The sequence below is a fragment of the Mus caroli genome, chromosome 5 (assembly GCF_900094665.2).
Source record: "Mus caroli chromosome 5, CAROLI_EIJ_v1.1, whole genome shotgun sequence".
NCBI lineage: Eukaryota > Metazoa > Chordata > Mammalia > Rodentia > Muridae > Mus > Mus caroli.
The window spans coordinates 135,228,539-135,253,129 of record NC_034574.1 but is presented as its reverse complement, the minus strand read 5'-3'; the positions used below and the strand labels follow the sequence as shown (position 1 = coordinate 135,253,129).

The 24,591-nt window shown below is 51.0% G+C and overlaps 1 protein-coding gene across 3 annotated transcripts in view; it reads left to right on the top strand.

Moving 5' to 3' along the window:
- Positions 1 to 24,591, top strand: part of Radil (Rap associating with DIL domain) — a 69,306-nt gene that overhangs the window by 32,234 nt on the left and 12,481 nt on the right. For all 3 annotated transcript variants that reach the window (XM_021162360.1, XM_021162363.1, XM_021162361.1), the window contains exons 3-6: positions 12,544 to 12,791; positions 13,738 to 14,367; positions 16,663 to 16,700; positions 22,526 to 22,686. In XM_021162360.1, coding sequence (XP_021018019.1) covers positions 12,544 to 12,791; positions 13,738 to 14,367; positions 16,663 to 16,700; positions 22,526 to 22,686 — 1,077 coding nt within the window. The remainder of the gene's footprint in view (positions 1 to 12,543; positions 12,792 to 13,737; positions 14,368 to 16,662; positions 16,701 to 22,525; positions 22,687 to 24,591) is intronic.

The window sequence follows — 24,591 nt, the reverse complement described above, 5'->3', positions numbered from 1 at the left end:
AAAAACCCTGTCTCGAAAAACCAAAAAAAAAAAAAAAAAAAAAAAGATGCAGTCACCCCCTCAAGGTCATCTGGTGTCATCGTTCCAGCCCTAAGTGTAATCATCTTAGTAAGGTAACTGAGCTGTGGCTGAGGACACTGGGTAAAGTCCATGAAGTGCAGTTCTTTGTTTTTTGTTTTTCGAGACAGGGTCTCTCTGGAGCTCACTCTGTAGACCAGGCTGGCCTTGAACTCACACAGATCCTCCTGAGTGCTGCGATTAAAGGTGTGAGCCACCTTAAAGTGCAATTCTTGGGGAACAATTATTTTAAAGAGTTCTTTTTATTTGTGTGTGTGTGTGTGTGTGTGTGTGTGTGTACACGAGTAGAGTTGCCTGAGGGGCTAGGAGAGGGCATGAGATCCCCTGGAGCTGGAGTTCCTTGTGTTTATGAGCTGCCTGGGTGCTGACTTCGGACCCTGGGTCCTTTGGAAGAGCAGCAAATGCTCCTAACCACTGAGCCATCACTCCAGCCCCTTTGGAATAATGTTTACTCCTCTTTGAAACCAAAACTGCCTGCTCAACACTGCAGCCTGCAGTGGCAAGGCAGGCACAAGTGACAGTGTCAGCAAGGAGCAGGTGGGAGGCAGAACAGCACCACTAAACCCAAGTGACTTTCAAGTCCAGCCATAGTTCTTGGGTGAAGTTTCCGGGCCCATGGATAGTCCCTTGGCTCTACCCCCTGTGCTCGGTGCCACTGCTGGGTCCTCCCTTCTATTCTGGGGCACCCATCCGTTTTGGTGACAGCATGCTTGTCAAGCGTGTCCTGTTGGTGATCTGTTCACTGCATGGCCTCTGTCATGTTCAGTCCTGGCCATCTGCACTGACAGAATTTTCTCAGGAGCCTGCAGGCTGCATGGGATTTCCTGGGAATTCACTGCACTGCAGTGAAGCCACTCCCACAGGCGGTTTTGAGCTCAAGAGTTCTGTTTTTAGCCTCCATAGTCAAACAGTGTGCTAGAGTTCCCTTGAGGTCCTCTGGCCTGAGAAAATCCACGCAGCCCCCCTCATCCCTTGAAAGAGGCTCCTGTGAAGTCGAGCACGCTGAAGTGTGAGGGGTTTGGTTTTTGTTTTTTAGGATTTGTGTATTCGTATTTTACATGTATAGATGTTTTGTCTGCATATATGTGCACCACAAGAGTGCCTGGTACCCACTGAGGCCAGTAGACGGTGTCAGGACTCTCAGGGCCGGAGTTACAGGCAGTTGGGAGCCATCTGAGGTGGGTGGGTGCTGGGAACTGAACTCAGGTCCTTTGCAAGAGCCGCAAGAGCTCTTAATTAAGTGCTGAGCCCTCTCTGCAACCCCTGTGAGATTCATTCGCTTGCTCCTTTTGCTGTGTTGGATAGAACCCGGGCCTCGTGTGCTCTAGCACTGAGCTATACCCCCAGGAACACATTTTTCCCCTTAAATCTATCTTTGGTTTCATTAGAGGCATGGCCACATCTCACTGGACTTTTCCTTTGTGACACACTCAGGCGGTCATTTTCTGACTTTGTCTTCTGGGTGAGATGTCCTGGCACTTTCCAAGTCACCCTGTCCTGGCTGTTCTCTTGTTCTCCAGAATGGTCATTTCCTCTTTTTCCTTCCTTCACAGTAAGCAGCAGGCAGGCCTTCTCTCCCCCTCCTCAAGCCCCCGCCTGACTTCCAGCACCCTCCTGTGTGGGGAGTACTTGTTAGAGCTGCACATGGTTTCTGCGTACTAACCAGCATGTCTGTAGCTGTTCCTGATGGCAAGAACAGCAGCTTGAGACTCCATGCTCTGGGTGGGGTCTGGGCACAGTGTCAGCCCTGCCACCCAGGTTGCACAGGGCAAGCTGCAATGCCGGTATTGATACGGTACACCTTTCTGGTCTTTGGAGGCCTCTGTCTAGCTCTGGTCATAGACTGCAAACTGCTTTTTGCATTTTCTCTCTCTTTCCATCCTTCCCTCTTCCTTCCCTGTGGAGTGAGTGCCCTTACTTCTCTTCTGCGTCCAGCTGAGCAAGTCTCTCAGATCAGAAGGAACATATGTGACGGGGACTAGACCCCTGGTCTACATGTTAAGATCAGCAGACAAGGACTTTGGTTTATTAGCAAGTTTCCTCTCCAGTGCACTCTGACCTGGCAGTGACCTCAGCAGAGATGTGGACCTCTGAGGATGCTGCCTAGCACTTGCCCTTCCCCCTCACACACACATACTCCATACAAACCACAGAGCCAACTGGGCAGCATAGTGACTTCTAAACCAGTTTGGGTTACATAGAGAGTGAGAATAGAAAGAAGTCTACTAAATCTAAGCATGGTTTTATACATGGACTCTCCTCTGTATAGTTCTGAGCTTGCACAAACTGGTGTATAATAGTCAAATAGATTTGGTGTGTGTGTGTGTGTGTGTGTGTGTGTGTGTTACTTGGAATGAATCTCTCAAGGCTTGCAGTTGCTCTACCACTGAGCCATGCCCCAGCCCCTCACTGGGGGATTCTAGGCAGGGGCTCTACCACTGAGACCCTAGGCTTCTTCCCAATGCAGAGTCCTCAGTGCCACACTGCACATAAAGTACCATTCTCTATGTCCTAAGCCTGATAGAAGTGTCACATTTCAGTGTTCCCCCATCTCCCTGATACACTCAGGTTCTGGAAATGGGCAGTCAGAACTTCCCCCTGCCCGCCTGCGTCCACACATGCCTGCTGTGTTGCAACTCTGCTCCAAGAACACCAGGCATGCTGTTGAATCCCAGCCACTCATGGTGAGTGGCTCATGGTGAACAGGGGATGCTTCCCAGTCTCAGATGCGCTAGCGTGTACAAGAAAGTACACCTGGGAATCAAAGTAGGACACTCGAATATTCTTTCAGCACTTGAAAAGCGTGCCCTTTAAAAGACTCTTATCTCTAGTTAGATGTGTTTACAGTTAAAGGAATGCTTTCTCATCGCTGCTTAAGACCAAATAAAAACAAAATCCTGGCTTTCTGCCAGTTCTCCCTTCTTCCTAGTTTGCTCCCCCAGAGGCCATGACATTCAGCTGTGAGCTATTTCTTGTTTAGCATTTGTGTGCGTGCGGGGATGCATGTGTAGGTTTGGGTCTGCATATTTGGATGTATACGTGGAGGTCAGAGGACAGTCTTAGGTGTTGTCCCTCAGGTGCCCTCTACCTTATGTGTTTGTTTGTTTTGAGACGGAGTCTCTCATGGCCTGGACATTACCAGGCTGGCCAGTGAACCCCGAGCATCTGCCTGCTTCAGCCTGCCCAGTGTGAGGGGTATAAGCACCTTCTGCCTTGGCCAGAGTTTTACATTGCTTTCTGGGAACTGAACTCAGGTCCCCAGCCCCAAGGCCATCCTTGAAAATGACAATGTTGTCCTGTCACTTTTTTTTTGAAATAGAAAGTTTATTTTAAGAATTCAATATTTTAGAAGCCTGCTTTAAAACTATGACAGAGATTAGTGGCTTTCTTTCTTAGGCCAGGCTTTGCTTTTAAGCCCACCCCACTCCTCCTCCCACCCCCACTCCCCATGTCACAGTTGATACCACAGGAGCTCCACAGAAGGCATGCCATTCCTTGTTTCAGGATGTCCCCAAGAGGAGCTGGGACCATTTTGTGAGCTTCTCTTTCAGATGCTCTTTAGCAGACATGTCTTTCACTGGTGACAGAGCCAGTGAGCCGCTGCCGCCATTGCCGCCATTGCCGCCACCGCCACCGCATCTGCTGCTGCTGCTTGTGCCTTGGCGGTATAGTTTTTGTTTTGTTTTGTTTTGTTTTTTTAGGTATTTTCCTCATTTCCAACGCTATCCCAAAAGTCCCCCATATCCTCCCTCCCACCCCCCCACCCACCCACTCCCACTTTTTGGCCCTGGCGTTCCCCTGTNCTGGGGCATATAAAGTTTGCATGTCCAATGGGCCTCTCTTTCCAGTGATGGCCGACTAGGCCATCTTTTGATACATATGCAGCTAGAGTCAAGAGCTCCGGGGTACTGGTTAGTTCATCATGTTGATCCCCCTATAGTCCTGTCACTTTTTGAGTGCTAGAACTTTGGACATGATCCACTGATTTCCTGCCAGACGAGCCATCCTCACTGCCCCATCTGGTTGATTCTCCCCATTCATTGTGGTCACAGTTTGAACCAATTAAAAACAAGATCTTAGGGGCCGGAGATGTAGCTCAGTTAGTAGATTGTTTGCCTATCATGGAGGAAGCCCTGAGTTAGATTTCCAGCCCCACGACAACTGGCTGTGGTGGCAAAAGCCTGTATCCCAGCACTTGGAAGAGAGAGGCAGGAGGATAAGGCTTCAAGAGTCATTCCCATACACAGTGAGGTCAAGGTCATTATTCTTCCAAGTGAGACTTTGTCTCAAAAACTGGGGAGGGGGTGCGTGGGGGATGGGTGGAGGCAGGAGGGTCTTGAGTTTCGGTCAGCCTGGGCTAGAGAGTGAGACTCTGTCTCAAAATAAGCATGTCAGGGCTTTTGTTTGTATTTAATACGTTGTATACTGAAGATTAGGATATGCCAGGTGTGGCGGTTTGGATAAAACAGCCCCCATATGTTCATATGCTTAAATGTTTGCTTCCCAGTTGGTGGAGTGTTTGAGAAGTATGGGAAGTTTGGGAGGGGTGGCCTTGTTGGAGGAGGTGTGCACTGGAGTAGGCTTTGAGGTTTCAAAAGTTCACACCAAGGCCCGTCTTCCTTTCTCTGCCTCATGCCTGCACATCAGGGTGTAAGCTTTCAGCTACTGCTCCAGCACCAGGCATCCTCGGAAGTGGGGGCAGCCCTCAGTTAAATGCTTCTTTTCACATTGCCTTGGCCATGGTGTCTTCACAGCGGTAAAACCGTACCTGAGACTCCAAGACGGATTTCTCTCATGTGAACTTTAATTTTGTGGTAATTGATGATGACCATTTTGGTCTCTGCCTTTTCTTAGCACTCGTCACCAAGAAGATTCTAATTAATTAATTAATTAATTGAAACAGAGTGGCCTCAGACTCATGGTATTCCTTCTGCTTCAGCCTTCCAAGTGCTGGGATTACAGGCATGAGTTACACCATGCCTGGCAAATTACTTGTTAGTAATTCAGTGTTTTCCCTCTCTCTCTGATGTTCAGATACATCATTCTCTTTGTTTTAGATTTAGTGTGTGTGTGCTCGAGAGAGTGTGTGTGTGTGTGTGTGTGTGTGTGGCTTCTGGCTGGCCTGATGTGCATGCTATCATGCACATCACTGGTGAATATCCTCAGGTGCCAACAACTGTTTTGTTTTTAAAATAAGGTCTCACAGTGGCCTGGAATTTGCTAGCTAAGCTAGGCTAGGCTGGCCAGCAAGTGGCAGAGACCCTCCTAACCTTGCTGCCCTCCCTGCTCCCCTAGAATGCATCACCATTCATTGCTTTCTTTGGTGTTTGTTTGGTTTGGTTTTTGTTTTGTTTTGAGACAGGTCTCACTGTGTAGCACTGGTTGTCCTGTAGACCAGGCTGGCCTTGAACTCACAGAGCTCTGGCTTCCTTTGCCTCCTGAGTGCTGGGATTAAAGGTGTGTGCCACTATACCTGGCTTGGTTTTGTTGTTGTTGTTGTTTTCTTTTTTGCCTTTTCCCATGAGTTCTGGGGCTTGAATTCAAGTCCTGGTGCAGCACAGGGGCTGTACCCACTGAGCCATCTCCCCAGCCCCGGTGGTCTTTGTTGTAACCTTCACTTCATTTTCCATTTCTCAGCTGACTAATAATGTCGACCCGTCTTTAATGTACTTCAGTTTCTTACACCTAAGAAATGGGACTGATGGGGGCTGGGGGGAGAGGCGCTGAGACATAATTCAGTGGTTAGCGCACCAGCTGCTCTTCCAGAGGACCTGGGTTCAGTTCCTAGCTCCCGCTAGGAGCCATAACCATCTGTTACTCCAGCTCCAGGGGATCTCGTACCTTCTTCTCTGCCTTCTTCTGACTCTGCAGGCACCAGGTATGCATCTGGTGCTTGTAAATGCATGCACTTTAAAGCACACACACATGCAGAGTAAAAACAAAAAACAAAGAAAGAAAGAAAGAGAGAAAGAAAGAAAGAAAGAAAGAAAGAAAGAAAGAAAGAAAGAAAGAAAGCAAGCCAGTGAGGGCTATTGAAATGGCTCAGTGGTCAAGAGTACGTGTCAGTCTTGCAGAGGGCCTGAGTTCAGCTCTCAGCATGCACAAGTGGCTTGCAGTCTTTTATAACTTTAGCTTCAGGGGATACAGCGGTGTCTTCTGACCTCTAGGTCAGAAAATCTACATGTGGAGCACAGACACTCATGCAGGCAAACACTCATATGCACTAAATAAACACAGCTTTAATCAAAGAAACAGGGGTTGTAGAGAGATGGCTCAACCATAGAAAGCGTTTGCTGAGCCGGGCGTGGTGGCGCACGCCTTTAATCCCAGCACTCGGGAGGCAGAGGCAGGAGGATTTCTGAGTTCGAGGCCAGCCTGGTCTACAGAGTGAGTTCCAGGACAGCCAGAGCTACACAGAGAAACCCTGTCTCAAAAAACCAAAAAAAAAGTGTTTGCTGCTGTGCTAGAAGACTCAGCACTCTATAGCTCTGAGCCATAAAGCCATCTTTCTAGCTCCTCAGCGTACCTTTTCTGTACAGGTTTCCCCTAATGAGTTCTAGTCAGTCAGCTACATAGTGAGACACCGTCTGGGCTGGAGGGAGGCAAATTTAAAGTGGATTCATTACCTAGAAAGAGGCTGACCACGGTTTGAGGAGGTTCTTATCGCTTACTCCTAAGTGGGTCTTAAAAAAAAAAAAGCTAGCGGTTTTACTTTGAGGCAGCGTGTTGCTCTCAAGCTGCTGTGAGCTCCCACATAGCTGAGGCTGACCTTGAACTTCTGAGCCCCTTGCTTCTACCTAGTAGAGAAGGTAGTGCAGTATGTGCAGTGCTGGGGATGGAGCCCAGAGCTTCCTGCATGCTCGTCACATCCCTGAGTCACTCAAAGTCTCATTGTGAAGATGAGGTTGGCCTTGAACTCACAGAAACCCATCTGCTTTTGTCCCTTAAGTTATGGGATTAAAGATGTGTGTCATCACACCTGATTTTTCACTTTTTTTTTTTTAAAGAAAAGAGTCTTGCTATGTAGCCCAGGCTGACCGTGAACTCACAGCCTTCCTGCCTCAGCCTCTTGAGTGCTTGGGTTACAAGCATGCACTGCCACTCGTGGCTGGAAGGAGTTTGGTGTTGGTTTTGAATGCTGTTTCTGTATCAGACACAGTTAGCTTGAGTGATAGAGCTCAAGTCTCTTTGCTGACTTAGGAAAGGGTACTCCATCGGCAAGGAGACTCCTTATAGATGAGTCAGACCCAAGGACCATAGCAGCTGTGGCTTACTGAAGTGTGTCTGTAGTTGGTGCAGACAACCCCTTCCTCACATTAGAAACCCTACCCCATCCCACCCCACCCCACAGGAACGCGGCACCACACATCAGCCTCATCTGAGTCCAGGGTGTTGGGCAGAGAACATTGAAGTCCTTCCTGGTTGTACTGTTTCTAACCATAGAGCCAGGAAGGGTGAACAAACAGGACCGGGGAGAGCCCCGCAGACTGACTGAACGAGGGAAGCAAGTGACGTTCAGGAAGAGCTGTGTTGTGCTTTCCAGGGCCTTCTGAAGCCAGAGCTGACCCATGATGGCAGCTCTGATGACAATGACGAGCTCTTGTCAGTGATGTCCCGCCCCTGCTCCACACATTAGCAGCTGCTTTCTGTGGAGAGGGAGAAGGCCAGCCATAGAAAAGAATGCCCATAGGCGGCCAGCTTAGCATCTTGGAATCATCTCTTGGGAGAACTCTGGTCCCCACATTGCTGTCCCCAGCTGTATTTGGCACCCTGAGTTCCAGTGCCAAAAACATTGTTTCCTCCCAGTCCCAGCTGCCTGCCCAGCTGTTTCCTCTGGGAGATGTCTCCTGGACATGTGTACTCACACACACACACACACACACACACATGTGCTTGTGGGACACTGGCTTGTATTCATCTGAGAAGCTGTGGATTAGCAAAGCCAGGTCGGGTCTCTGAGTGCCCTGAAGGGACACGCCAAGAACTCGAGTGTCTGTCAGCTGGACGGTAGAAGTGTCTGTGAACAGCACAGGACCCTGAGCATGTACTTGAGAGAGTGGGCTTTTCTTTGTGTGAGCTAAGAGTCTCATGTGGTCATGCCTGGCCTGGAACACTCTGTAGACCAGGCTAACCTTGAACCCACAGAGATCTGCTTGCCCTCTGCCTCCTGAGTGCTGGGATTTCAGCTATCATACCCAGCTGAAAAACATGCTTTACATTTATTTCTTTGTGTGTGTGTGTGTTCCCACTCAAGCACACACCTTGGCATACACGTCGAGGTCAAAGGACAACATGTGGTGGGAGTGGCTTCTCCCATTCCACTTCATGGTTCCTGGGGATCACACTCAGATTGTCAGGCTTGGGGACAGCTGTCTTTGGTCAGACATGGCAGTGGCTGATTCACGGGTGTTGCTGAGATCTTCTGAGTCAGAGCTTCTGATTGCAAGGGACCCAGCCACAGCAGAGTGGGAGGTGCGATGCTCCTCCAGGAGACGAGAGCCTTGGCTGGGACCATCCCTGCAGCAGGGGAAGGGAAGAGGGGGCTGTCCCTTTCCGTCCTCACTCACACATGGCAAGGCCTGACATCTTTACATGCAGTGAATAGTTTTCCATCCAAAATTGCCATGTTCTGAAAGGCTTTGAGCCACCTCTTGCCAGCTGACTTGTCTAGAGTGGATGTGGGAAATGAGGCTTCCTCTAAGGTTCCCCTCACATTGGCAAAGTCCCTGGTTGACTGTAGGGGCACCTAAAGTGACCTTGTTTTTGACCAAGACAGCTGCGTATTGCCCTCAGACATATGCCCATTTGACTGCCAACTCTCCGAGCTCCTCCTAGGTCATGTGACATTGGGTCTGAGCCCCTCAGCAGCTGTAGGGTATGTCCAGCCATGATGCTGGACTGTGTTCTCCACAGCTTCAGGATTGACTTATGAGAGGTGCTAGCCTGCTGACCTCTGCAGGCCTTCAGTCCAGAGGCCACATGGGAGGTCATTGGTCAGGGGTGGACCTGAGTTGATATATAGGTGATGATGTTCATGTAGTGGTACTGTGACCACTGCTCTGTTTCTAAGAATTCAGGGATTGGAAGGTCCTCAAAACTGGTCTCCCTGACCGAGTGGTTTGGGCCCTTGCTTTCTATGGCCTTGTCTTGAGGAGGGGACAGATCAGAAAGTCCCATGCTAGCGAGGTGCTTTAAAGCAGTCAGAATTCTATGATGTCTGCTTGAAGAAAATCTTTTAAGAGTGAAGAAAAGCAACCAGGCATGGTGCACAGGCCTGTAATACCAGTCTTCAGGAGACTAAGGCAGGAGAATTAGGAGTTCCAGGCTGGCCTGGAAGGAAGACCCTGTCTCAGAAAACCAAAAACTAAAAAGAAAAACCTATGTTTAACTGACTCCTGGGTACCTGCCTCCCAGAGGTGCCATGTTTGTTTAGAATTCTTAAAGATAAATAAAGCCAGGCATAGTGGTATGGATGTGTAATCCCAGTACTGGGGAGGCAGTCAGGAGGATTTCATAACTGTTCTCAGAACAAAACAAGACGAGGGCTGAGGAGCCAATCCAGTCAGTAAAGTGCTTGCCTTCCAAGCATAGGGACCTAAGTTTGATCCTCAGAGTCCCCCCCTTTAAAAAAAAAAGCCAGGTGGCATACACCTGTCACCCCAGTGCTGGGAAGACAGGGACAGGAAGATCCCTGGGATTTCCTAGCCAAAGTGCCTAACCTGTTTGGCAAGTGAGAGACTCTTCAAAAAAACGCGGTATGACCAGTGAGGTGGCCTTGCTGCCAAGCCTGATGACCTGAGTTGGATCTCTGGGACCCACATGAAGGAGAGAACTTGCTTCACAAAATCAGATCCTTGTTCTCCGTGTTCCTGCTCACTGCACATGCACACACACATAAACATCGCCCTACTACAATGCATAAGTAAATAAATAAAGATATGACTCGGATATCTTAGAGGGCTGGAGAGATGGTGGCTCAGTGGTTAAGAGCGCCGACTGCTCTTCTGAAGGTTGTGAGTTCAAATCCCAGCAATCACATGATGGCTCACAAACATCCATAATGAGATCTGATGCCCTCTTCTGGGGTGTCTGAAGACGGCTTCAGTGTGCTTACATATAATTAATAAATGTTTAAAAAAAAAAGATATGACTCGTATCACATGTCGTCCACAAGACTTCCTATTAAACCCAGCATGTCCATCACAGCATTCATTTCCCTCCCACCTGTGAGCTCAGCCATGCTGTGAGTCCATTCACTGAGGCCTTTTCTGTGTGCGCCTCTCCACAAACCAGGGGCATCACAGGGCTTGTAAACTTAAGCCTGTGGTATTGGGCCACATGTCTCTCCTGCTAGCGGCTTTTCCTGCTGTATCTGGAGTATCATCTGCAGTGTCTGCAACTGAGCCGCAGCCCCTCTTTGGACAGGCTGGTGCAAGGTGTATGCCCCTCATAGCAAGTGACAGAGGAGGAGGGAGGCATGAGATTACTGTTGGCCCTGTGCACACGAGGCTTGGCTGGTGTCCGTAGTATAAGCTGCTGCTGTGGCTACTACACAGCCTTTCCTATTCAGTGTGCTTTACTGGACATTGCATACATATCCAGCCACTGCTACTCAGAGCAAAAGCCTGGACAGCGAGCCCAGCCAGAACCAAAGAACAGGACCTGGTGGGAGGAGAGAAACCCCTGCATTGGCATCAATATTGACAACCATGTTAGACAGGCCTGGACTAGGAAGGGGGCACATCTGACAGGATAATGCTGTCTTTTCTCAAAGCGAAAAGATTTCAGTCAACTATGACCTAACATAGAACCTTGGGGCCTTCTGGGAGCCCTGGGAAACAAAAGAGGAGGGGCCCCTTCAGCTGTGCTGCTTTCTGCAATGCCAGAACTTCTGGGATTCCCCAGGGAATCCCTCCTCCCCACCACCCAGCCCTGGATTTGGAGAAGAATTTGTAGGAGAGCATCATTTTGTACCGTGTTTTCGTCTTTCAGGTCTGGCCCCGTGGTTGTTTCAATGAGGCCAAGCCGAGGAGCTGGCATTCTTTACAGATTGGGGGCAGGGCAGGGCAAGGCAGGGCAGAGTGCCTTACCTGCTGGGCACCTCTCTCTTGCTGTGCTGGCCAGCTGGGCTCTGCAGCAGGCAGAGCAGCCTCATAGCCTGGCACTGCGGCTGGCAGCCCCCATCCTGCAGCCCCGGCCCCCCGCGGGCTGCAGATGCGCAGGCAGCCTTGTGCACGGAAGGGCAGAGCTTAGAGCTCAGCCACCAGCTCCCGGTAAGGTGCGCATAGCAGTCCGTTCCTGGCCTCCCTCTGGCTTTTGTCTAGTTCTGTTTGTAATGGCTGGAAGAAAGGATGCTACAGACAGGGACAAAGCTGCATGGCGGGGACTCAGCAGAGGGCTCAGGGAAGAAAGCTCCAGGGTCAGCTGGGAGCATTGGATTGGGTCCCCAGGGCTCCCTCCATCCTGCTGGGAGCTTTCCCAGCAGTGGTACTTTAGAGAGCATTTCCTGCGTTTGAAAGCATGAGGGCTTTAAAGTGTCTGTCTCATGGAGTGTAGTGCTATTCCCCAGCAGCATGTGACTGTGTGTGCGGGGCTGGGAGCACATATTCTTGTGTTGATGTTTCTGTACCTGTGTGTTGTACATAAGAGTGTGAAATGCAGAATGTATGTGCATGTGTGCTTGTGGCTGCATGAGTATATATGTTTTATTGTGTTTGTGTGTTACATTTGTGCATATATGTGTTTGTGTGTGCATGTATATTTGTGTACATTTTTACATGGACTTCTATTTGTATGTGGTTTTACACATTTATATATTTCAGTGCATATACATTTATGTGCACTTGTGCCTAAATGTGTGTTCATGTGTGTGTGTGTGTGTGTGTGTGTGTGTGTATGTGTATATGTCTACTCAAGGTCCATGATGGCTGCTGGAAAGCCAGCCATGCTGTGGCTGGAGCAGACCATCAGGTGACTGGCGGCTTGGCCAGTTCTGCCTTGTGAAGTTACTGGCTGGCTTTATCACTTCTAGCTAGAATACCCTACCCCCAGTGAGTTTACTCTGACATACATGGGCTTGGAAGGACAGGGCAGGTGGTTCAGGGGCAGGGCTCTGTGCTGACATGATGATCAGATCTGAGCAAGGCTGTGACAGGGACATGTTTTATAGGTTTGGTGATGGTAGCCATGGTGCAGGCTAAGGTATAGGATGGTTGCCTCTGAGCCACAAGGAATGGACATTTGGGCTCCTGTTGGGGCGGGGCTTTGGGAGCTCTCTCACCGTCTGGGCAGTACCCAAACTTTTAAAGGACATAGACATCGGCCAGAGGCCTTAGGCCTCCTCCAGACCTTTTCCGACAGAATAATGACAGGTGTCTAAGTGACCCAATGAGACTCAAAGTTTGGCAGTCTGAGAAGTGGGTGATGAGATCTCTGACCACTTTCCTTCACTCATTCTGTTTCCAGGGATAAACGCCCAAGCCCGGAGGCTACAGCGTATCCGTGCCAAGGGAACCACAGCCCTCACCTCTGAGGCTGCTCAAAGCTCCCCACCGACCAGGCTGCGCCGTACAGTCAGCGAGACCAGCCTAAGCCCAGCACCATCGCTACCTGAGGCTGCCCAGAGGCCTGAGGAGCCCGTCCCTGAGGCCATGCGTTACTCACTGTACCAGTGCCCGCACCTGCTGCTGTTGCAGGGCTACAGCCAGCAGCACGTGAGCCACCCCAGTCCCCAGCACTGCTGCCCCTTACCGGTAGCCCAGGCCTCATCCTTCCTCCAACAGAGGCAGCTGTGGGATCTCCTCTAAGGCTGGGAGGATGCTGTGGAGGTGGGAGGTGGGGCACAAGGCTGCTGCTACCTTTGTCGTCTGTCCAGGCACCAAGCCAGGGCTGTCACTAACCTTAGCCCTCATTGGATCTTGGTGCCAGACCACTTCTCAACTTGTATCTCAGGTCTTTGGAGTAGGTGTGTGTGTGTGTGTTATGAGACCAGGTGACACTGGGAACTAATCATGACTTGGAAGCTGTGTTGTCTGATCTCCTCTCCCCTCCCCCTCCCCCTCCCTCTCCCTCTCTCCCATCTCCTTTTGGAAACAATGTCTTCCTATGTAGCCCAGGCTGGTATGAAACTAACCATGTCATATGAACTCGATTCTTCTGCTTCAGCTTCCTTCCCAAGTGTAGGCATGATTGGCCTGTCCCAGTAGACTCGGTTCCCAGAGCCACTTCCTACTTCTTTATTTGGGTCCCAAGGAGCCAGCCCTTGGTGAAAGCCTACTGTCATTTGTCTTTGTCTTTGCTCATTCCTGCTCTGGTCTCTGGGCCTGTCACAGCATCCACGGGCTCCTGGGCTCAGTCTCAAGAGAATCCCCATGCTGAACTGAGACCTGAGGAGCAGGGCCTGCTCTGCTTCCTGGGGAGACTTGAGGGAGTCTGGAAGCCCTTTCGTGGCTGTCGGACCCTCGCCCCTTGATAGGTCTCTTCTGTGTAAGGAAGCCGCATCCTCTGGGTCAGGCTGAAATAGCCAGGGGAGGGTTACCAAGGTCAAGGGTTACTGGTGGCTTTGGGGTGTGTAGCCAGCTGCAGGAACAGGGACACTGCTGTGCTGGTGCTGGCATGACCAGTGTCATTCTTGTCCTAAATTGCCTGTCTGCTCTTTAGGACAGCCTGGTGTACGTGCTCAGCAAGGAACGGCACACAGTGGGCCAGCGCACACCGTCTAGCAAACCCAGCATCAGCTTGTCTGCCCCAGACATCCTGCCCCTGCACTGTACCATTCGCCGCCATCAGTCCCCAGAGGGTGGCCCGGCAGGGACCAGGCTAGTGCTGGAGCCCATCACAGGGGCTCCGGTGTCAGTCAACTTCTCAGAAGTGGGAAGGAACCCTGTGGTGCTACAACATGGCGACCTCCTCTCCCTGGGTCTCTACTACCTGCTGCTGTTCAAGGACCCTGGGCAGGCACAGCCACTGCCTGCTTGTGCCCTTGCCCGTCTTGGGGCGGCACCACAGAGCTGTAGAATGTGTGGTGCGGTGCTCAGAGCCCGTGGGGCCCCTTCCTTGCCTGCTGCTGTGGTCCGGCGGCGGTCACTGCTCCTGGAGTTTGAGCCCGATGTGGAGGACACACTGCTGCAGAGGATCATGACACTGATTGAGCCTGGGGGTGACGACCACAAGCTGACACCTGCCTTCCTCCTCTGCCTCTGCATCCAGCACTCTGCCACGCACTTCCAGCCGGGTACCTTCAGGCATCTCCTGCTCAAGATCTCCAAAAGGGTCCGAGACACTGTCTGGGTGCGTGAGTGTGATGGCCGGTGTCTTTACCGGGTGCCTGCCACTACTGTGATGTCCCCACAATGATGTCAGACTGAGGAAAGGGCTGGCTTCTCCACATGTACCTCTCTACCCAGCAGGCCACCAGGTTGGGGCACTGCAGGCCTCAGTGTAGCATTTAGCCTTCAGAGTGAGTCTGAGCCTGCTAGACCACTGCCAGCGGGCTCAATGCCCTGTGGTTTCTACCAAGTCAGTTTGGTGGAGGCTGCAGGACAGTCAGCTGTCAGCTGTTGGCACTCTCCCTCCATGTCAGAGCTTCTCAGCCTGGGTCAGTAGACTTGTAGGGTAAAGTGGGGGCATGCAGAATTCCTCATTATGGTGCTAGTCCCCTATATCTCATGGGATACTTAGCAGTGTCCATGGCCTCACCCACTGCAGGCTGTCCCCTCCCGGAAAACACACATACACTCACACACACACACACACACACACACACACACACACTCACACACACACACACACAAAGGAATCTTCCAGCAAAAACTCAGCAGTGCCACCTGTTGGGCAGGGCAAACAAAAGCATTGAAACAGGCTGCCTGGGACTCAAGGTCTCAGCCGCCTTGCTGACTCTTGCCTTGAAGGTGACCTGACTCCTGAGGACCAAAAGGGTCTCTGTTGCTCAGAGCTGTTAGAGACCCCCAAGTATCCTGACTTTGCTCATCACCATCTCTATAATCGCAGGATTCAGGGCCAGAGAGGAGTGGATCAGACTCACGGAAACAGAGCTCTGGCCTTAGTGAGAGGCCTGTCTCTATGTAAATAAGTAAATAAGGGAGAGAGAGAGAGAGATGGAGGAATGAACAAGCATGTGCATGCGCATGCTGGTTGTGAGTGGAATGGGAACTGTGTCATTTCCATCATAGGGTGTGTGTGGGTTGTTGCACAGAAATGAGAAGACACCTGAGTTGGTGGAAAAGGCTTTTGAGAGTGGAAAGCCTAGCTGCGAGGGAACAGCAGAGCTCAGGTGTCTGTGACCACTTGCCATGTTTTTCATGCTGATGGAATGATGTGTATTCACGAGTGGGTTCTGTCCTTGGCCTTTACTGTGTGTGCATGTGTGTGTGTATGGTGGCCTGTCCCATGGCTTGTGTGGAAGTCAGAGGACAACCTATGGGATCAGTTCTCTCTTTCCACCTTTCTGTCTGTTTATTTCATTAAATATGACACCTTTTCAATGATATTCATTAGGGAAAATTAAAAATTTATGAAAGCACTAACTAGGGGGTATAATTTTGCTACAAGAGGAATTCCTCTCATCTAAGATGGAAAGTATGGCCTTTTATGTATTGTAGTCTTTAGAGCTCAGTGCTCTTGGGTTGTAGAGATAGCTCAGTGCTTCTGAGCACTTGCTTGTCATGTAGATGACTCACATCAGAAAGCTCACAACTGCCTGGGACTCCAGTTTCTGGAGGTCTGATGACCTCTTCTGAGTCTCCTAGGGGCACACATGTGGTGCACATAAGCAGACGCACACAGAGACCTAAAAATAAATAAAGATTTAAAAAGGAAGTAGGTCTAGGCATAGTGGCTCACACCTTTAATCCTGGCTTTGGGAGGCAGAGGCAGGCAGATCTCTGTGATTTTAAGGCCAGCCTGGTCTACATAGTGAGTTCCATCACAGCCAGGGTTACATAGAAAGTCCCAGTCTCAAAAACAAAACAAAACCAAAAACGCCCACCACCACCCCTCCCCCAAAAAAAGAAAAAGAAAAGAAAAGGGATAAGGATCCCTACTCTAGAGAAGCCGACCTGCTCAGAAGGTTGGCTTGTTTGTCTGAGCCAGGCCTCACAGCCCAGGCTGGCCCTGTCTCCCAAGTGGCAGTGCTGGGCTGGCAGATATGTTTCTCTGCCGGCTGCTGGCTTTGGTAATGTCTTCAGTGCTAGAAGAAGCAGAAGTCACAATGTGCCCACATACATGCCATCCCTGCCAGATTTGAGGGCGCTGTAGAGAAGGAAGTCCCCACTAGTAGGTCTGACTGCCATAGCTCAGAATAGTGATGCAGGCATCCCTTTAACACTGCATAAACTCGAAAAGACAGTTCAGGGTGTAGTGGCTCCCCTTGTCCCTTGAGGCAGCCTTCAACCCCACTGCTCTGTCACCTTTATGTGGGTTCCAGGGATAGGACTTAGAGAGTGTGTGGCAAGTCTGTCTCCCGCTGACCTGTCGGTCCTGCAGGCCTGGGATGCTGTGCTTGAGTATGTCCTGCTGCTGGTCTGTTCCTCACATTTGCTTTCATTTTACTTTTTTCCTTTCTAGGAGAAGACCAAAGAACTAGCAGAAAAGCAGGCACAACTGTAAGTGTGACCTAGTTACTATCCCTCCCTTAACATCAAGTTCCCCTGCAGCCTCCCTGGGCTTGGCTCCAGATCCATCCCTCTTCCCAACCACCCTGGGAAGCTGTAATGGGAAATTTCCTAGGTAGGCCTGGTGGTGCTGTTTAGGAGGCTAAGGCAGGAGGATTGCAAGTTCAAGGTTTGCCTGTTCTAGATAGTGACTACATGGCCAGCCTGGGCAGCTAACGCAGACCCTGTCTCAAATAGGAAGTAAAAAATATCACAGAGCTCTGACCTAGACTCTCCCATTGAGGGGTTGTGGAGTGTGGGTAAGCTGTAGACCTCCTGCTTAGGATGCCACAGTGAGGTGAAGGAGTGGCTTAGCATAGATCACTTGCCTAGCACCCGGGAGGACCCAGGTTCAATCGTCAGTACTAAATCAACAGCAGACACTCCACAAAAGGCTCACCATCTGCTCAGTGGTAGAATAATTACCTAGCATGTGCAACACACACACACACACACACACACACACACACACACTGCATTCCCCAGAGCATCTTTAACACAGAGAGGAAAGATTTGTTTCTGAGTGGTCCCACACCTTACTTTCCTGGTTAACGCACCCTAGCCCGGCTTCCATGGAAAGTACACTGGCAGGATTTGTGGGTCACCCTGGATTACATATCATCAGATTTGCTGACACTGAGGCCCATAGCATGTGTCCTCCCAAATTGGAAGCCTTCATGAGAGGCCTCTTGGTGGGACTTGTCAGGGCAGCAGTGGCATATCTGCAGGATAGATACCAGGAGGGAGTCTGTAAGCTGCAGCCTTGGCTCTTCCAGCATGCTAGTACTAAAAAGGAAGCTTAGAAAGTCAGGCCCAGGGCTGCGGTGTGGCTCAGTGGGTAGAGCGCTTGCCTGGCATGCAGGAAGCCCTGGGTTCCATCCCCAGCCCACATAAACCAGGTGTGGAGAGACAGGCCTGTAATCCCAGCACTCAGATGCGGAAGGGTTGGGGTGGGGCGTGTGTGTGTCAGAAGTTCAAGGTCATCCTTGGTGACATAGTGAATTTGAGGCCAGCCTGGGATACATGAGACCCTGTATTTTAAAACAAAACCAAAACAAAAAAATCCCAGACAGTACCTGTGACACGTGTGGGTGTTTTCATACTATTCGAGTAGCCGGAGAAGCCATGCTGGCCTGGTAAGGCTGAGGCTGAGTTGAAAGTGGTCTCTGTGCTAGCAAGTGGACTGGAATTGTGAGACCAAGGGCTCCACCTACTGGCCACATGTTCCTACCACAGACTCAGCAGCATGCTGTTGCTTACAGGTGCCTCAGGGTTGTGCAGTAACCTCCTTTTTGTACAATAGAAACAAAAGACACAGAGGTCAGGACAAAAGGCTGGGCTCCTGCCATCCTCAATCCCCACCAATGGACTTGAGCTCAGGCCACCTCCCATGCTTGCCAGTGTCATAAGCCAGTGGGACCCCTGGAGTCCGCAGCTTCATGAAGAGAGACCTGACAGGTCTATGCAGACTAGCCAGAGGCAGCAGTGATGCCAAAGGGCTATTGACCACATGGCAGATCTCAGAAGAGTTGCAAAGGTATTGGTCCTGTTCCCACAGTGGAGATGCAGGGCTGTGTCTCCTGCTTTCCCTCGGACAGGAAGAGCCAAGGCCTTCCCTTTAGCAGCTTGTCCCTGCTGTATTTCCAGAACTCTCAGGGTTCTGTTCTCATCCCTAATGCATGCTCATTGCTTTTTTTTTCCAATTCCTTTTTCCTTTTGAAGAGAATGAATCAGTACAAGGACATAGGACAGTACAGCACACAGCAGTCAATCCCACAAACTCACATCTGGGCTCAGCCTGCCCACAGGCTGCCAGATGTTTCTCCTCTGCTCTGTGGACACGGAGGCTGCTTCCCAGATTTCCTGGCCTGGCAACCATGCACTTCCAGTCCAAGTCCTTATGCTCAGCTATGGCCAGCCAGCCTAGCCTATTCAGTGAGCCTTAGATCACTGAGAGACCCAGTCTCTAAAGCAAAACGGGCAGTGCTCTTAAGGAATAATACCTAAGACTGCTCGCTGAACTACACACACAGACACACACACACAGATACAGAGACACATACACATAGAGAGACACACACACAGATACAGAGACACATACACACAGAGAGACACACAGACAGATACACACAGAGAGACACACACAGACACACACATACAGATACAGAGACACATACACATACACAACAAGACACATACACACAGAGAAAAACACGCACACACAGACACACATACATAGAGACACCCACACAGATACACATGCACAAGTACACACAGACACATACACACAGACACACACAGAGAGACACAGACACACACAGAGACACATACACATAGAGAAAAAACCACAGACACATACATACAGAGACACCCACACAGATACACATGCACAGGCACACACAGAGACACATACAGAGAAACACGCACACACATACATACACATACAGAGAGACACACAGACATATACATATAGAGGCACACAGACACACACAGATACACCCACACAGATACACATAAACACACACATTATATACCTCCACATCATACTCATATCCCACACAGACAACATACACACACATACAAATTGACATACGCACCCCACCTCCTTCCTACACCTTCCATACATCCTACAAACCACACACACATACCCACACACACAGTACATAAACCTCTCACATACATCTCATGCCCCCACATCTCCCTACATGCTCCAAGCCCCCACACCCCCACAACACTCCCACACTCCCACATCACAGGTATCCCTCTCACCCCGCCCCTCCTGCTTCCTGCCTCTCACTTTATGACTTGTTTGCTCCAGCCGCAGCCCCGCTGTTTCCCAAGGCACCTTGTGCTGTAATTTGCATTTCTAATCTGTGTTTATCTCAACTTGGCCTTGTTCTTTTCTTACCAGTGTTTGTTTTCTTTCCCCCCTAATCATTATTTCTGGTTCCCCTCCCTCAGCATGGACTGTTTTCCTCCTGCCTGATGTCATCCTGGGGTGACTTTGTGCAGCTGTGTGGTGACCCACCTCTTGGACTTGGGGTCAGAAAATGTGTCCATCTGCCTTGCTCTCTCTCTCTCTCTGTGTGTGTCTGTGTGTGTGTGTGTGTGTGTGTGTGTGTGTTGCAGGGTGCCAGAGGAGCCTTGTCCTGTTCTGCCTTTTCACTGAGCCTGTAGCTAGCTTACTGGTGCACAGGCTGCTGGCCAGCCAGAGAGCTCCCAGGATGCTCCTTTCTTAGAGTGACCACCATACGATGTGATGATATGATGGTATGATGGGGGTTGTGGTTGCCTAGGCTCTCTAGGCAACAAGATACATGCTGGTTTCCTTCCCGTGGGAGCTGCCCTCCCCTTTGGGTTCCTGGGGAAATTGAGGAAGGCAGTGATCTTTAAAACAATGGAGTGGGGCTCTCAAGATCAAATGACTGCTCTTCTGAGCATGTGCGGCTCTTCTGCATGCCACTGTATAAGTCACGCTGGGGTGAAGAGCCAACAAGACTTGGTGCTGTGCAGGCTCAGCAGCTGACACAGGAGAGATGGGCGCCAGCCAGCTTCTTCCCACCCAGGCGCAGGACAGAGAGGGCACCATTGTTTGTGGACTAAACTGAAATTAATGGCCGGGTAGAGCCTGGGACTGCAGGGGAGAGTCTGGCAGCCCTGGGACAACAGGAGAAAGACCAGACCCTCCCTCCTGACCCCCCACCTCCCATCAGCCCCATTAAGTCCCCAGACAGTTCCCATGGGTGTGGACAGTTCCTTAGGAGCCCCAGGCTGTGTAGCAACACCATGGCAGGCATTTGTGGCTCCACAGTCTTTAACTTTGATCTTCTCCAGGCACAGATTGGCTTGGGGAGCCTTCTGTATGCTTCTAGGCCTGCATATCTGGACACTCTATGATAGGTGGAAATGCAGCCCCTCTAACTCTCCACTGAGGGACCCTGAGGCCACCAGTGAGGGATTCTTGGGTTTTTTCTTCACATGAGGCCAGCCCAGTTAGATCTTGGGGTGGGTGATCCTTCTGAGGGAGTGCTCATGGTCCCAGAGGCGCATACCTAGGTGAGATGTTCAGCAGATGTGGTTGGAGAGGCTTATGGGAGATTCCTCCATCCCTAAGCCTTAGGGTCCTGGGGTGCTGCATCAAGGAAGTGAGGAATTGTGCTAGCCATGGCAGGGCCAGCATTTGGAAAGCTGAGACAGCAAGTTAACTAGTTCAAGGCTAGCCTGGACTACATGTCAGAATTCTGTCTCAATAAATACAAACAATGAATACTTGTTGGCGTTTCAGTGGATTGTCAGGGCCTAACTAAGCACAGTCCCAACATAACAAGTTCACAGAGGTCCCAAGAGTCTGGTTAGATAATAGAGTAGATGCAAGTCACACTGAATGATTGACAACCACGCACCTCTTCGTGCTGCTGGATGAGACTCAGTCTGTGAGCCAGTGAAGGGCAGCCGGGGCCAGCCAAGCCACTGTCCTCCTAAAAAGGGATGCTTAGCTGGAAGGAGGGGAACCTGGGGTGAGAGGAACCTTGCCTGCTGACTGTAAGAGGAGTCTGAGCTGCCCAGGAACTCTGGTGCCCCCTGAGCAGTACCCAGTTCTGTTTTCATTAACCAGAGTGACAGTGCCCCCATGTGGATAGCACAGCAAACTGCAGAAGGGACTGTGGGAAGCGGGATGGTCCTGCTCCCCTTCATACTTCAGAAGACTCCATACTCTAGGGGCTGTGTCAGCACCAGGACTTCCTGAGTCTGAGGGATATGCTTTGCTTCCCGCACAGCCTCTTTCCTTGTGCTGCTGTGGATTGAACTGAGGACCTTGCACAAGCTAAACAGACGTTCTACCAGTAAGCTATTCTCCTCCATCCCCTACTGATGCTAAGCCACATCCCCACCGAGGAAGTCTAGGCAAGGCCTCTGCCACTGAGCCACGCCCCCAGCCCCTCACTGGGGGATTCTAGGCAGGGGCTCTACCACTGAGCCACGCCCCCAGTCCCTCACTGGAGGATTCTAGGCAGGTGCTCTACCACTGAGCCACACACCCCAGCCCCTCACTGGGGATTCTAGGCAGGGGCTCTACCACTGAGCCACACCCCCAGCCCCTCACTGGGGGATTCTAGGCAGGAGCTCTACCACTGAGCTAGTGTCAGACCCTCATTGATTGTAAGCAAACAATCCAATGCTGAGGGGATACTAATGCTCATCTCTGGCCTCTCATGCTGACCCTCTGGGGCACTCTAGGCAGGTCGAATCCTATCCTCACTCCTGATTTCTGCCCCTGATTCACCACCTTCATCCATTGCTGATGTCCTTCCTAATCGAGTGGTAGTAGTTAACTGACCTCTCCGATAGTTCTGTCTGTTTTCTCTGAGAATTGCTAGGTTAAGTAATCTTACAGCTCCTATTTGTCTGTCTAAACAACATTCTCAGGTTTCTTGTCCTCAAAGGCATGGATAATAAGCCCTGCTACACACACCCTGTGCATGAGTGTGTGTGTGGTACACAGTGTTCTAGCGCTCACAGCCACTCAGCATGTGCTTCCAGAAGAAAAGCTGTGAAGGAACATCCTCACCAGGGTCCTCTCCTGGGGCCCAGTGCTGCCTGCATGTCTTTCACATTAAATTTTGGAGCCTCTGATAGGTTCCTGACTTCTAGGAAATTGACAGCGGTATTTGCTTCTGTTAATGTCCCATGAGATGACTGTCCCCGTGCACACAGAGCAGCAGCCATGGCTCCTCATCTGCACCCAGAGTAATCTGTTAGTCTTTCTGTCTTGGTAGCCAGGAGCCCATCTCCTGGGCCAGCTTCCCCATGGCTGACCTGGTTCCCGACCTGCAGCACATCCTGTTTTGGATGTCAAACTCCATCGAGCTCCTGTACTTCATCCAGCAGAAGTCCCCGCTGTACATGCAGAGCATGGAGGAGGAGCTGGACGTCACAGGTGAGCCCTCAGGGGGCCCGGCTCAGCGCCGATCTCAGGGAGACAGCGGTGGCCTCGTGCACACGTGCCTACACATGGTGGAGCCTTCTTGGCCCCCAGGCCAGCCATTTGGGGATCACACATGAAGCCAGCAATAGTTCATTAGGGGCTTAGGCTGATCTGGTGCCCCAGGGCGTGCCATATGACATTTTGCTAGTCCGTTTTGTCTCATGCCCCATTCACACTGTAGCTTGCTCTGATCTGCTTGTGGGAGGCTAAAGGTATGCACAGGCCACTTAGAGGGGGACATGAGAGCATACAGTTAACAAAATGAGGGGCTCTGAGATGCCCCATGATTCCAGAAAGGAAGAATGTTGCCAATCAGAGCTGTAAGATGGTAGGGCATGTCAGCTTCAGAAGTGGAAACGTGGGTAGCTTGCCTGAAATTAGCATTTTCAAATACTCAAATTCCCAGAATACTCCAGGAGAGATGGTCCTGCTGAGGGGGGATGTGGTAGGGAGGAAAGCTATGAAGATGACATTGTGAGCTATGTTGGGGAAGTAGCTCAGTTGCTAAAGCATCAACTACAAGCAGGAGAACCCAAGTGCCATTCCCAGCATTTAAGTAAAAAGCCGAGGGTGGTGGTACGCACGCATCATCCCCACACTCATAATCCTAAAGGACAGGAGGCTCAGCCGGCCTAGCCTAAACAGTGAGCCCCGGGCTCCGGGCTCCGGGCCCCGGGGAGAGGAGGCCCTGTCTGAAAAACCAAGGTGGATGGCCCCAAGGAGTGACACTGCTGGTGGTTTTCTGGTCTCCAGACATGTGTATGCAAACATGCATGTATGTGCACACACACACACACACACACACACACACAGACTAGACAAAAAAATTAAAAGATAGTGGAGTCGGGCCAGGCCCTGGGTGGTTTTATTGGTATGTGTGTTAACAACTCTGCTGGAGATAGCCTGGGAGGTTTGACAGAGCCAGGAGCCCATGATGGATGACCGGCAGTAGGTCCCATGTCCTGACTATGCACCTGGGGTTCTGGGGCTAGAAGCTTTGCTTTGCCTTGACAACAGCAAAGGTGCTCACTCCTCTTGTATCCGTGGGGCCACTGGGCAGTTGAGGCCTATCCCGGCTATAGTAAGGACCTTGTGGCCCTGCCACTGAAGGCCCAAGCTGAAGAGAGAGGCGGTGCTCGTTGCATCTATGTAGTGTCCCTGTACCCTATAAGAGGTGAGGCTGGTTTTCTTGGTGCCTGAGGGACACCTGATCCTGGGGCCCCTGTGACTTCGTGGCAGTTACATCCAGGTGTCTACCTGGGTGACTTAGAGCCACGCTAGAGTGTGCTGACCCTGCTCCTCCTCTTGTCAGCCCGCTCTTTGTCCGGGAACTCAGGGGTGAAGGGAATCTGGATCTTCAGGCGCTTGGGTCAGCAGCCATCCAAGCCTCCACCCCTTTTTTTTCCTCTCTTTATAGTTTATTATTGTTGCATTTTGGGGGGAGTGGTTGTTTTGCTTTGTTTGATTTTGGTTTTGTTGTTTTGTTTTGTTTGTTTGGCAGGGTCTCACTGTTCCAGGCTGACCTGGAACTTGCTGCTAGGAGGTTTCCCATTTCTTAAGAGTGTTTTGAGCCAGGCAGTGGTGGCACACGCCTTTAATCCCAGCACTTGGGAGGCAGAGGCAGGAGGCAGGAGGCAGAGAGGCAGAGAGGCAGAGAGGCAGAGAGGCAGAGAGGCAGAGAGGGGCAGAGAGGCAGAGGCAGAGAGGCAGAGAGGCAGAGAGGCAGAGGCAGAGAGGCAGAGGCAGAGAGGCAGAGGCAGAGAGGCAGAGAGGCAGAGGCAGAGAGGCAGAGGCAGAGAGGCAGAGGCAGAGAGGCAGAGAGGCAGAGGCAGAGAGGCAGAGAGGCAGAGGCAGAGA